A 14,518-nucleotide genomic window follows, 5' to 3' on the forward strand; every position below is an offset into this window, starting at 1 on the left:
AATTGCGTTTCTTGATAAGAAGCTCATGTGTGCAAAGCTGGGGTCCTTTCATGATGTGTGTGCACAGGCATAAAAAAAAAAGGAAATTTAGATTTCATCCAGTAGCCTAATTATTCTTAATGAAATGCAACTGGGACTTAGAAAATTAAGTAACAGGTGCAACAGGTTATAACAATGTCATCAGAATTTATTTGAAGGTTATTATTTGAAAACTTCCATACCTTAGGTGCCTGGGGGCACTTGGCCTGAGCAAGCCAAGTCATTGTGAAAGATCCTGTCTCTAAACAGAGCTGGCCCAGCACTCAGCCTTGGCTTTGGTCTGAAACACATTGCAAGGAGACAGAGCTTTCTCACAACATTTTTGGCACCGGCTGTGCCTTCAAAATGCGGATGATGAGCACAGGGAAAGTTTGACTTAGAGCAGGGTCCAGCCAAAGATGGCTGGGTCTGATTAAGTTTTAGATGGTTCATTGAACTGCGCAGTTTGAGATAAATTTATGGCAATCCCATTTATGTTTTCTAGGAAAAACCCCACCAGTCCAGGCTATGATGCATACCCTGCCAAACCCCATGCTGGATGGAGGAGGAAGGGATGTGCTGCTCCTCTGGGTCAGCTCCAGAACAGAGTTATCACAACAAAGATCACACAGGAGGAGTGAGCTCAAATACTTGGGGATAGAAAGAAGAGGGATCAACTGCAACCCTTCATATCAGGGCTCTGCTTCTCCAGGCTGGGTGGTTGTTAGAGAAGGGTAGCATCAGGCTGCTGGCTCCTTTGCTGAGAAGGGAACAGCAGTTCTTCCTCTGCTCTCTACAGCTGGTCATATCTGCACCAGCTGGAAATCACTCTGTTAATCACTCCTGTCCAATGCATTTCTCATGCCAATAGGAGGGGTCCTCTTGCCTCTCCCAAGTCAAGGCTGGGGTAAGAGTTTAGTTCCCAGCCATGCAAACATAAGCAATATAAGGATCATGATTTAGGAGGTATTTGCACAGGGTTTGCCCTGGTGAGAGCCTGGAATAGCTCACTGAGTCACCAGGAGACTGAGTCTGGATTCAAAGTGTTATCAGCCATCACAACACCACCCCTTCAGCCCTCTCTAACTCTGGTTCTTATGTCCTCTGTTTAGGCTTGAAGGCAATGCTACTCGCTTACCCACCCCACCAGTTTCACAGGCATTAGAAAGCCCACCCACGTCTCACATCACCTTAGCCAAGTGCCAGTGAACTGAGGAGCCCACATCTTTCTCTGCTTGGACAGGTAACCACCCCAAGACCTCAGCAGCAAGAAGTGGGACTCGTCCCACAAGGCTGTGGGGATCCTTGCACAACTCCTGCCTGCAGAGAGGCTGAGCTCCTTGCTGCCCCGTTCAGCCCAGCTTCTCTCCCTGTCTCCCTTTTTTAATAGCATTTTGTCATATTCCAGGACACTCTCTGGCCTCAAAGCATTTCTCTGCTGCAGAAAGCTCAGGCACAATTTTCTAAGCCATTGACCTGAACCAAGCGTCCCCCAGCCCTTACTGCTGACTAGCTTTTCCAACAAGAGACTGGGGTGATTATTGCTATAACAGCAAGTCTACTAGTGAAGTAGAAAATAAATAGAGTTTAATCAGGGAGGTAAATGATGGAGAAAACACCATTCCCTTAGGTAGGGAGAGAAATAACATTATCAGCAGCAGAAGGACCAGCATCATATTGGAGCAGGGTGGGAGGGATGGCAGTTAGATGGTTATCCCATCTTTGCCTCAGCTGGGCAGATTTTTTGGCACTAGTTTCATTACAAGGAGCAAGTCACTCTGCAGATCACCATTCCCCGGCCAACTTGACCCCTTTTGCAGCCTGCCCTGTGCTTATTTCCCTCTCTTACCTAAAAGTATCCGTAGGAAGTAAGATTTACATGGGCGTGGGAGCAAACCAAAAAAGGAGTTAAAATCAGCCACTGCAGAAGGATGTGCAGGAGAATTCAAGAACGTGCTGCTATTGATTGCTCCATCCCTAGGAAGTAAGGTTTTACATGGGCGTGGGAGCAGACCAGACAAGGAGTTATAAATCAGCCACTACAGAAGGATGTGTGGGAGGATGCAAGAACGTGCTGCTATTGATTGCTCTCTTAGACGCTTTTCTGACCCCACTGCCCTGCAGTCACCGGTTAGCAAGCTCAGAGAGATTTCTCATTCTTGCACAGCCAAGGGAGCACGCTGCAGCTGAGCCACCGGCATGGGAAACGGCTCACTCGCCACAGCAGCCAAGGAGATGGCTAGCACCTAGATATAGAAGGTAAGAATGAAGGGCTTTCCATCCCAGCAGAGCTACAGCAAGGGCAGCCCAAAGTCACTCACCGGGGGAAGCACACCAAGCCCTGGCAGGATTGGTGAAAACTGACCGGTTACGTTCGCTTGTTTGGCACCTAAAAAGAGCAGATAACATCAGGGCTCCCTGCTGTAGCCCCCACATTGGGGGACCTTCCCCCCTTAGCTCCCACACAGGACTTACCGCATGTGTCTCCAGTAGTAAGAGGAGGCCTGCTCCCACCATATTCCAGGGAAAGCACGCAGTGTTCCACCCTGCTACGCACAGGAGCAACAAGCCTTCTCTTCCCAGCTGATGAGCCTCTTTAATAGATGAGAGGCCACTCAGTGCTGGCAGGTGAGGCTGCAGGGCTGCGAGTCAGGAGGGTGCGGAGTCTCCCCAGCCATGTCTCACTGGGGATCACCAGCTTCCTGGACTCCCCTGTTTAGAGTTCGCTTCCTGCTCCCCATGGGGGCAGCCGCAGGACCTAAGTTGCCACCAGCACCAGACCTCACCGTTACCACCAGCCTCGAGCCGCCTCAGCCCTTGCAGTTGTAAACACATCTCGTTGCTTTTGCAGAGGAGGGTTAGCACAGGCCAAGGAGAGTCCAGCCCGCTCCTTGCCCTGCTGTCTCCCCTTGCCCAGGCCGGCTGGAAGGAGCACGTGTCTAAGGCGTGGTGGTGTGGTCGCCTCGTCCTTCCCAGAGGACGCCAAGAGAGTCGGACGCCTCTAGCAGCTTTTCATCTGTGAAGCAATACATAGGATTTACAGAGAGCCTAAAGCAGCTGCCATAAGGATGAACGTTTGTACAGGGAGAGCTGCTATCCATGTACTGCAGGAGCTACCCGAACACAGAGCTGCAGAACCTCTGGGGAGTTGCGGTGTGCCCCACAGCAGAGCAGACACCCCCACCCCGCCTCAGGAGATGCTGAGCAGCCAGCGGCCTGCCCAGCCTATCCCCACATGCCATGCCACTGCCTGTCCGTGGGCACTGCCTGTCTGGTTGGCCAGCTGGCAGCAGGAAGGCCCCTCTCCCGTGATCATGCCAAAGGCCAACTGTACCCGCGGGCAACGGAAGGAGGCAAGACCACAGGGCTGTAGACCTTGGTCTGCTGAAAGGGCAGAACCTGCAGACCGCTCCACGGAGCAGGATCCAGGCTACAACCTGGCCGACACCCGGTTTCTCCATCAGCACAAGCAAGGACTTGGGCAGGGGGGCGTTGGGTAGCAAACTCCTCCATCAAGAAACCCCACACTGTTGGGATCTGGGAGAATTTCAGCGCGTACGGGCTGACTTCCAACTGACTGTGCAATTCCCCATCATACTACAGAGGGTTTTGCACACACCGAGATGGCCAAAACCACTATGGCTTGTGTTCAGGGCTTTTGATTCTCTTCCAGGTTCACCTTCAACAGAAGTGTTTATCACCACCATGATCCCCTGAGTGAACCCAAGCCCTGGGAGCATGCAGGAGCACCTGGGAATGCCTGCCAGGAAGAAGGGAATTAGAACAAAATGAGTTTCTTTTTAATTTCTGTTCTATTTTGCTCTTTGCACTGGGTAGGCTCGTTTGACACATTCCCGACGGGTATATAAAGCCTGACATGAAGAGTATCCGTCAGTGTAACACGTCCAATCATCAAGACCGTGTAAGTACCAGCCCTCATCTTTTCTCATGCTCAGGCTCCAAAAAATGCCTGCTCCAATATTTTTTTTTAATATGGCCAGACTCAAATACGTGTGGTGCATAGTTGCTCCTACGTGACCAATAACCGGGATTCCTTGGGCAGTAAAATGCAAGTCAAGTGGAGAAAGAAACGTTGGCCCTTCCACCCCCAGAAGAACTTGTTCATGGTTGGTCCTAAGGAACAGACTAACCCCATAGCCAAGAGAACAAAACCAGACACGCCACTTACTTTTCTTGCTTTTTATATAAAATAGACATTTACGTACATTTTCTTTTGCAAAGACTTCAAGCATAACTCCTTTGTGTGAAATCTAGCCATAAATCCCATAGTGAAAAAAGCAAAGACTTTGCAAATTCCTGTACCACTGACATACATCCAGCTGCTGCTAAGTGTGAATTTATTTTAAAAGATTTCTAATCCACGGGCTGTTTTCTTGTTTCTTTTTTTTTTTTAAGATATGCACAACTCATTAAAAAAAATTAGATACACAACTAAAACCCATATGAACAACAGGCAACGCGAACAACTCCCACATGAGAGGAACACGCAGCGTGACATCCACTTCAGGCAGAGATTTCTACAGTAATACAGTTGTAGAAGGCCCAAGTTTTACAGAGGATACCACCGGGGTATTTTCCAGAAGAAAAGATTTTCAGCAAGTCAGTACAAACATGGCAATGAACTTCTGCACAAAGTTATCGAGATTACCTGAAGCAACTTTGCCACACCGAAACACTCGTGAATGCCAAGCGCTTTTTTTTTCTTTTTCTTTTTTTTTTTTTTTTTTTTTGCTGCTGGGTTTAAATGTACATGAAAGCAAAATGGTCCATTTCGAAATTGCTGCAAGAGACTGGAAATTGAAGGAAAAAAAAACCCTCTGAGGGCTGATTTTTTTCCCAAGATTGTGCATAATTGCATATATGAAAGATAGAAATTGAGCACTTGGTCAACTTAATCACATACAGATTGAGGAGACTTAAGCATGTACCAACTGTTTCACCGAGCTGGAGGACAAGTAGGGCAAAAGATCATACAATTATATTCTAAATGGCCTAATTATTAAAATTAGAATGACGATTATCTTCCTTTACCAAATATTGTACACTGTATTTGGTCTGGTTTCTGTAACTGTTGAGAAGCTTTCATAGTTTTTAGATAGTTTTAGGGGTGTCCAGCCTCCACTGCAAGTTGGGCTCTTCATTTTGGACTTTTTTGACTCAGATTTCTTCCACCCATGTGCATGCATGCACACAGCCCCCCATCCCCGTCGAGATCTCTGGAATGAAGGCCATTTGCACTGCTGCATTCACTTACTGTTTGGCCAAAACAAGCTGACAGCACGTCGGTAGGAAAATCTAGTCCAAGGAGTCTGTGAGAGAGAAAATGCCCCCCACTGCATCATTCGTCCCAGGGGATGGAAAAGAAAAGGAAGCAAAAAATGCTGGACTTCAAATAAGCAATAAGATAAAACAAAATCCATGAGCTGAAAATATTATTCATGGGGAAAGGAAAAAGCAACACGATTATTATGTTTTTCATTAAGGATTAAAATGCACAGTGAGTACACGAAAGTCCTGCCTAACCAGCTTTGTGTTAATTCTCCGCTTTAATATTGGTGAGCACTGAGGTTTAGCCAATGCAACTTGCAGAACTCTCCTCCATCAGGTAGAGCTTCAGCCATTTATTAATTTATAATCTCTGCTAACCATGCTGAGCACTGGAGTTGGCAGAAAACAACGTATTTATAACTCATTATTTTAGAAGCTGTGCAATGCTAGAGCAAGAGGACATTTCCTATGATTGATTAGGATAATATGCAGTTTATCACAAGGTAAGTCACTCTATTTATCTTCCACAATTGCATTTTTTTTGGTGGAGGTAACCCATTTCGTATCATACACCATTCTTCTTCGCCTGCAATAAACCTTTCACAAGATTAACGTCCTGAACAAACACAGCGTTTCAGCCTGGACGCCAATGAGACAGGGAGTCAGCTCAAAGCGTAACTGCTTTGGTAGCTCAGGGTTTGAATCGTCCTCCAAATTCACTGCCAGTTTGCAGACCGTCACCCTGCACAGATGGGGTATAAAGGGCTGGTTCAGGACAGTGGGGTTCATCACCGAGCCCTCCTCCCCTCCGTAACGGCTATACACCCAGCTCCAAAATGCAGGGAGCTGGCCCTTTGGCGTGTAAACCTCGGATGGTCTCGCCTTTCCACGTTGTTCTGCAAGGAAGACAGCGTTGCAAAAATGATAATTCTTCTCCAGGATCTTGGAGGGGGTCACCCAAAGGTATATTACACTTTTACACTGGTTTTAGGAGGTCGGGATGGCTTTGATCAGGTTCTAGGACAAGAACGAGACAATCATTTCTACCAGGTCTCTCAGGAAAGACAAACTAAGATTTTAAACCAAAGTTAAAAACACAAAACCAAGTCTTCCCCCTCACAAAGCACTGTTATAAAAAATACAACTTCTTCTATATTTGAAAAAATATGTTTAATTGGCCACAATTTAAAGCCACACCGCCGTGGGGCTTGTAGAATATATAGTATTTATTTAATATATCTTTATGAGGCAAAGTTTATAGCTGATATGCGTTTTTAAGTGAGACACATCCCTCCACCCCGTCCCCACGCTTCGGCTAGCTGTCGGAGCGGTCCCTGCCGCCCCCCGCGGGGGGGCTTTGCACAGCACCGCTGCCAGGGGCTGCCCCAAACGCTGCTCCGCCAGCCCCCCGACTCGCCGCCCCACAGCGGGACTGCACAGGGGGTGTTGGCGGAGGCGCCCTGACGGCAGGCTCACCTTGGGGAGAGGCAGAGGGCTTTGCGGTCCACGGACCGCTGAACGCCCCGGTAACGAACCGTCCACAGCGCTCCAGTGCGGAGTGGGGAACCGGCTGCCCTCGGGGGTCATTCAGGCTGTGGTTTCCCCATCCCGTGGGATTCTGCTGGTGCGATCCCATCTCCTCCCAGCCCTTCTGGCAGCACCAGGGGTGTGCAAAGCTAGGCTGTGCATGGCATCCAGCGGAGCGCCTGCACTGGGGACCTGCAGAAACCTCAGGTCACCGAGTCCATGGCCATAAAAGTCGGGTGAAATGGCAAGGGTTGCTGACCAAGCCCCAGGACATCAAACCTGCCCTCAGCCCCAGAGAGCAAACTAGGCTGCTTGGGCTGGGGGAAGAAGGGAAAGTTCACCAGCAGAAGACTTGCTTGTTTTGGTCCCAGCTGCTCCCTTGGGAATCTGGTCCAGAAATGTGTGTCACCACCTTCTCCCCTCAGTGGTCTCTCCCTCCCAACTCTGCCCAGCTGTAGGCACTGCCCAGTCTCCTTGGCCAGTGGGGACCAGCACCTCCCCAGTCTAGCCTCGCCTTGGTGGGTGCGCAGCCATGGCTCTAGTGGGTCCACGAGCTCTAGCAGGGCAGGGATCTGCACCAGCCTGGACTCCCTTGGAGCTCCAAATGCACTTGGAATCATGTCTGAATTCGTCAGTAATTGGACCACCAGTACTGGACAGACTGAGCTTTTTTAGTGAAGCCAACAGAGCCACCAGTGCACGGCCGTCCCATCACACTGAGTGAGTTTGGAGCTTGCTGAGGTGCCATGGCCAGCACCAACTAAAGCCAGGTGCCACACAGGTCACTGCCACACAGGCTTTTCCCGACAGATGTGTATTAAGGCGTTGCATACCTAACCTGAACGGTCCTTTACTAACACTGCCAAAGCCTGGGCTGCTCTTCTGCAGGGACTGGCCACAGCCACGTTCAGATATAACGACTTTTACGGTGGTTTCCTACGGCAAGAGGAACAAACCGATGATCTACCCTGATGTCCAACCCAAAGGCAGTGGCACCAAGCACGATCCCACTAACGCTCTCTGTGAACTGGTACAAACGCGGGTGGAAGCAGCAGAAGTGCTGTTATTGCAGTGACAGTACAGTCCCATGTGCTCTGCAGCCATTTGCTTGAGAAACATCGTTAGGGGGAGTTATCCAAGCACGCCTCGCTGGTACTGCGCTTCCCTAACTTCGGACAATACAGGTCACAGCGCCCAGCCATGCAGCTGGCTGTGAAGGACACTGTCCAACTCGTGTAAAACAGAGAAAATATATTAATTATTTGATTTTTATAAGTTAAATAAATAAAGCTCAAAAATAAAAGCCCCAGTTCTGAAGAGAATTTGTTTTCCCACTTCAGTATTTAAAAATATAGATTTATGACTGATCAGCTATAGGTCATTTTCTGTATCTTTTAGGGGAGGGGGTGAGAACGCTTTGACAAAGTGTTTTGTCAGTGTTATCACCATGATAAATGTACTTTGTCCCCGCACAACCACAAAAAAGCCTCCTTAGTACCTTCCCAGCCTATGAAATCTTCCCCAAGCTCTCGGTGGCTTTACTTTACCTCCTGTATTGATCAGGTCAGATGTTTGGTTTTTTACTGGAGACTGGACAGGAGGACAAGTAATCCTAGAGCTTCCCATTGCCTTTTGATGCTTCCCGTTTTTTCAGAGTAATAATTATTTGGCCTGGAGGGAGCTGGCAAAGGGCAAAGCCATATGATATCTGACAATACTGACATCATGAACCTGAATTATTATGAAATGACTATCATCTTATGATTAAAACATTCAGCTGAAGTTTTCCCTCAAAGGATCATTTGTCCTACTTGTAGAATCATCCTTCTAGGGTGATACTCAGACACTGTTTTCCCTTTCTTTAGAATAGTTTTCAAGTCACATTTAGAGCTGAAAAAGTGGCCACCACTTCCTCAGCATTAACCCCTGGAAACCTTTCTATGTGACCATTATGGCCGTCTTTCCTGGCTCAGAAGGACCTGGCAGCACTTGCAATGAAGTCCATCAGTGGTACTTTACGTGGACAAGGTGAGCCTGCGTTGCATAACAGGAGGTGTTACTTCACCCCCGCTGCAATGGATGAGTGCTTTGTCTCCATGGTTTCCCCAGTGATAACCAAGATATTGAAAGGTACATGTCCCACCCACACTCCCGGTGTGATTAAAATGGGTCCAGCCTAAACGTAAGTCTTGACTAAAGGAAGGTTTTCATTCACTCTCAAGCATGTCCCACAGGAGCCGAGCGTCTCCTGCAACTTTGGTCAAACATAAGCATGCATCCAAAATTTGCCTTCCATCATTCTGAGTCCTGTCAAAGTCCCTTCAGCGTCACTTCAAGCAATAGGCTTCCACTATACTCTTCTCCAAGGGGCATGAGTTTCTTTCCACCGGTGACTGAATGCTATGTTTGGTCTTTCTCCTGGACTTCGTGAAACCGTTTCTCCAAGCGATCCAGTTTGGCCAGATTCTCCTTCAGCAACTTGCTGTTTGGAACCAGCTGTAAAGCTTTCTCATAGTAGCCACGGGCAGTGACGTAGCTCCCCTACAACGAAAATGAGCGACAGATCTCATTTGCATTCCCTGACACAGAAAGTTCATTCCTTGGGAATGGTGAAGACAAAGGAATACAAAGGAAATAATACAAAGGAAAAGGAGTTTATAAAACTTGATATTGTTAGGTCATGGGAATACTTCATTATGAAATGGATCACTGAGTGCCATTAACCTCAGTTTTATCAAAAACACATGGCAAGAAGTAGATTTACATTTTTCCGCTACGTTGTACCAGAAGAGTTAATTTTTCTCAGCAATAGGATAGCCTGAGGATGTCACACAATGTGACTCTTTAATACCCAAAACATAATGATATGCTAAAGTATGCAAAAAGATAAGCCACCACAGGACAGGCTGTCTATTTCCATAATTTCACGCCGGTATTCTGCATCAGACATCTTTATTAAATCAATTAGGTAGAGAGGAATCTTAAAAATTCAACTCATGGTGACATTTTTCTAAGGCAGGTCAACAACTGAAGCAAGAAAACTTTAGAGATGGGCAAGTTGCAGCCTGTCCTCTTACAAATGCGGGATTTACATTACTGGATACATATTCCCAAGCAACCTGGGAGGGAAATTCCACTTGAGATGGACAGACTTTCCTCCTTTTTGGATAAAATATTTGGGGACACTCACTGTTCACAAAAATGCAGCTCTTGGCAGTCTGAAACACATTTAGTTTTCTGTCCTGAGCAGTGGTCCCTGCAGCTGACAGCTTAAGGAAAAGCAAGACTGTCCTACCTTGATGTGCTCAATGCCTCCCATGTTCATCCAGGCCTGCGCTTGGTCTGGGTTGAGCTCCACAGCCCGTTTATAGCTCTACATAAATATGAAACATTTTTAGGTTAAGGGTCTGAGCCTTCAAACAAAAGCAGTGCTGGAGGGGAAGGAGAAACGAAGTTTCCCCTTCTTCTGATTCCATTTAAAATAGAATTTCAAATGCTTCTCATACACAGTGCACAAGCTGAATTTCAGTTTCTTTACAGCAGAGGTGACATAACACACTGCTTCACCGCTGAGCTCATTTTGCAGGTTTTCCTTGCCCACGGTGCCGTGCGAGGAGCCACACCCACCCCTGCGACCCTCTCCCTGCCACCCGGCACCCCCGGGGTCATTTCCCCAGGCAGGTACCTGCCACCCACAAGCCACACGTGGGCTGTGATGCTCCTGATCTGCAGGGCTTTCATCTGGAGCTGGCAGCAGACTACGGTACAGTCACCTGCACAGAGGTTTCACGAGGACCTGAGGGCAGCGCTGTCCCTTCCACGCTGCTTCTGCCACCAAGCATGGGAGAAGAAGCAACAAGGACCTTTTGGCTTCTGTCAAACAGCACCATTTTTATGGTGTCACAGCAGGAAAGGATTCAAGCCAGGGTTAGACACCTCTAGGGATATTGAGAGTGGGATATAGAACTGTCCCAATAAGAATTTTCTGTGTTACTGTTTAACATAATTTCTGAGCTCTCAAGCCTCCTGCTCCACAGGATAAGTCAATCTCCCAGCTATTAGGTAATAAGGTGAGATGCAACAGCATGGTGGGCTCCCACAGGTTTCAGCTGAGCCACCTGGAGTTGGCCACTGCCAGTGAGAGGGGATGGGGCTGGATGGACCATGGGGCTGGTCAGTGCAACAAGGCCTAGGCTCCTCTATAGCCCCACCACACTCTGTATTTAATGTCTCAGAGCAGGGAAACTTTATTTCCACACAGGAATATGCGAGAAATTGCAACTAAGCCTGGAAAAGTTAGCTGCCCCATTGCTTTAGTTGTATCACGGCTGAGCTCCCAAGGCCAACAGCCAGGGTACATGCACCAGAGAGTATTAGAGGCAATGAGCTCACTCCACCTTTTAACCTACAAAACTATTTGTAGGGCTTAGAGCAGTCATACCTCGAAAGCCTTGTCAAGGAAATTCTGTTCTCTTAGCTGGTTTCCTTTTGTGAAAAAGAGCTCTGATATGACTTTTGGATCCTTTGGTTTTAGCTGAAGAGCTTTTTCTATAGCTTCAAGTGCCTGTGAAAAATCAAGAGGACATTGTGTTACTGTGTTCAGTGCTTTTCCACTTCTTGTGTTTCCCTCACCACTACAGTCTCCCAGCATAAGAGTCATCTTCCTCCTTCCCTTGTTTGCCCCACACTGTTAACACATGTGGAAATGAGTTTTTTAGATGCCTGTGGCTGACGGGCAGTGAGGCTGACAACGGCAGGAGCTGTACATGGTAAGAATACCACACTGCTTGGCTTCGGTCCCACTACCTAGATAAGCAGAAGGTTTTAGTGATAAAACAAATCTACTGGGTGTGCGCTAAGGCATGTGACAAATCCCGGGACAGATGGAACGTAAAATTCAACCTGAGCTCTGCGTGTGAGCCGTTGGGACAAGGGCACCCCATGGCCACGGTACCTTGACGTAGTGCTCCTGCTTGCTGTAGATGGCTGACAGAAGGCGGTAGCATTCCAGACATCCTGCATCCTCGCCGAGTATATGGTTTGTCATCCTTTCGGCTTCCTTCGTCCGCCCCATCATTGCTAAAACTTGAGCCTACATTATAAAGGGTTATGATGAAGAGAGCTCAACCCTCCTCAGTGCATGATGCCCCCAGCAGCTGGTGCCCCACTTCCATGGCCCTGCCCTGGCTGAGCTCTCCCCACACTCACCAGCGCCAGTCGGATCTCTTTGTTCAAAGGCTGCAGCGAGGCTGCTTCTCTGTAAACCTGCAACGCTTCTTCATACCGCCCCGTGTTGTAATACAGAGCCCCCAGCGGGGACAGGCTTTCAGCCTTCCGGGATACCTTCAGTGCCCTAGAATTTGGGAACAAGAGATGCCTCCAGGTGGTGTGGGGATCAAAGCAGCAGCGTGTCCATCCTAGGGGCTTGGGAACAGTCTAGGGAAGCGAACACTGCCTGAGTCCATGCTGCCTCTCCCAGTACTCCCTCAAAATAGCCAAATAAGCAAAGGTAAATCTAGTTTCAAGGGATGGAGAAGGGAGGAAAACCCAAATACGCACTGACAGACAGACATATCAAAGGCTCTTTAGCAGAGACAAGCCATTCAGGGGGAGGAGGGAAACCTCGTCTCCTATCCCAAATTCTTACCGCTTGTACCACGTTTCGGCCTCTTTGTTCTGCCCCAGGGAGCGGTGAAGCCTGCCCAGGTTCACCATGGCCACGTGGTGAGCGGGGCTCAGGCGGATGGCTTGCCTGTAGTGGGACACGGCTCGCTCGGGAGCCCCTGGAGAGGAGAACAGCTGTTAAACTGGTGCCTCAGAAAAGTTCTTTCGCAAACTCAACACCTAGTAATGCTCTGGGTTTTCTTTCATCTGTTGCTCTCTGTGTGGGTGCTATTTTTAAAAAGAAATCCTGCCTCAGCCTTTTGAGATTGGGTGTAATGAAAATTGCTGTCTAAACTAAGATTCAGGCTCCAATATTCACAGAAAATCCTGACAATGCATTTTCTAGGGGTGGGTTTTTGCAGTCACCGGAAGATGACTCCTGACTGAAAGCACCCTCTGGTCACACTGCAAGGGGATGCACCCCATCAATGCAAAGGACAGAGCCCACTCCAGAGAGGGGGCTGGGGCACACGTCCCACCTCCTGGAAGAGCATCCTTCCACCCTGGCTCACTGGTGAGACGGGCAACGGAGACACAGCATACAAGCCACCCAGCATTCTCCACAACTCCACCAGAGCTGCAAATAGTTCCAGCTCTTTCCAGAGACTATTCCCTCCACTTCTGTTGCATTGGCCCTGCTCAGTCTCTCTGCATTGCTCAACGTGGGATTTATTGCCCCAGAACCAGCACACCACCTCGGGGCAATAAATCCCAGACCAGAGGTGTCCAGGTGCAGATTTTGGAGCACGTAGGCGGCACCATCACTGTATTGCAGAGGAGCCATTGGGTGGCACTGCTTCGCTGTGCAAAAATATCTACTGGTGCAAGGTCCCACGGCCCATGACATCAATGAGCACCGCAACAAAACCCAGCTCTGTGCAAAAAGAAAGGTCCCATAGTCTGTGACATCACTGAGAACTGAAAAACCCTACACCGTGCAAAAAGAAAGGTCCCGCAGCCCATGACATCACTGAGCACCGCAACAAAATCCAGACGTGCAAAAAGAAAGGTGCCAGCCCAATAGCCCAAATAGTGTATTTTTCTTTATCTAAATAACGGCTTTCCTCAAGAAGGATCTTTCCTCAAGGCCTGATGACTACCTGCTAAATAAACTAATGGAGCACAGTGTAAAGTTCCAGCACTTCAGCAAGGCAAATATCATATTTTTAACCCCAGTGCTCGTTTGATTTGCACACTCTAGACCAGATAATCTCCTGGTGAAAACCAATACTCACAGAGCTTTATTCACCAACAAAGCTTTTGAGTATTGGCTTTTTTTAAGCCAAATCACATTTCACAATGTACTTAATTCCATTTCTAGCTGGAAAGCAGAACTTGAAAACAGACTGCGTGTGTTGGGGCAGTGAACATATGCTGCCGTGGGAATTTTATTTTCATAGTTTTTCAGCTCTAGTGTGCTTTTCCTGAGACTATCTATACAACATAAAAGAGACATTGACACTTCTCAGCATCATCTTCACAGGAGAGAGGAGGAATGTCTGTAGGGAGATTTAGAAGCACTTAGGATTCATCCAAGGCCAACAACATATCTTTCAGGGTTGGGCTTTTTCAAAACATCCAGCAGCAGCCTCGATCTTCTTCCACTGCTGAGCAGGCAGATATTTTTGAAAATACTACCTACCAAACATCCTGGGAAGCAGCTGGGCATGCACCTCAGTCCCTAAGTCAGCCAGTGCCTCCCCTGCTCAACACACGCGGGTGACACGCATCGTTAAGGGAGACACATGGAGTGTCTGTGACCACTGCAGAGCTGTCTAGAGTTACGGCTCCCCAGAGCTGACACTTGCTGGAGGCTTGTTGCACAAAATCCTGTCCGTTAATTGATGTGGTGCTTCACAGTATCCCCCTCTGCCCGCCGGGGAAGAGCGCAGCCTGTGATGGGCTCACTAGCAGCCACTTCCTTCACGCCTTGTCATGTCTCCAGGAGGGTTATTTACACATCGTGCCCCAAGTATCAAAAGTCAGTGGGGTTTTTTTCCTGTTGTTTTGTGTGTAGGGG

General features: G+C 48.2%; 1 protein-coding gene across 1 annotated transcript in view; it reads right to left on the reverse strand.

The window, feature by feature from the left end:
• Positions 1-8,417: 8,417 nt before the first annotated feature.
• Positions 8,418-14,518, reverse strand: part of TMTC1 (transmembrane and tetratricopeptide repeat containing 1) — a 127,767-nt gene continuing 121,666 nt past the window's right edge. The window contains exons 14-19 of the mRNA XM_010159175.1: positions 12,482-12,617; positions 12,043-12,187; positions 11,789-11,926; positions 11,276-11,398; positions 10,130-10,207; positions 8,418-9,375 (exon numbers count right to left, since the gene is read on the reverse strand). Coding sequence (XP_010157477.1) covers positions 9,235-9,375; positions 10,130-10,207; positions 11,276-11,398; positions 11,789-11,926; positions 12,043-12,187; positions 12,482-12,617 — 761 coding nt within the window. The 3' untranslated portion in view covers positions 8,418-9,234. The remainder of the gene's footprint in view (positions 9,376-10,129; positions 10,208-11,275; positions 11,399-11,788; positions 11,927-12,042; positions 12,188-12,481; positions 12,618-14,518) is intronic.

Source organism: Eurypyga helias, unplaced genomic scaffold (genome assembly GCF_000690775.1).
Source record: "Eurypyga helias isolate BGI_N326 unplaced genomic scaffold, ASM69077v1 scaffold2499, whole genome shotgun sequence".
Taxonomy (NCBI): Eukaryota; Metazoa; Chordata; class Aves; order Eurypygiformes; family Eurypygidae; genus Eurypyga; species Eurypyga helias.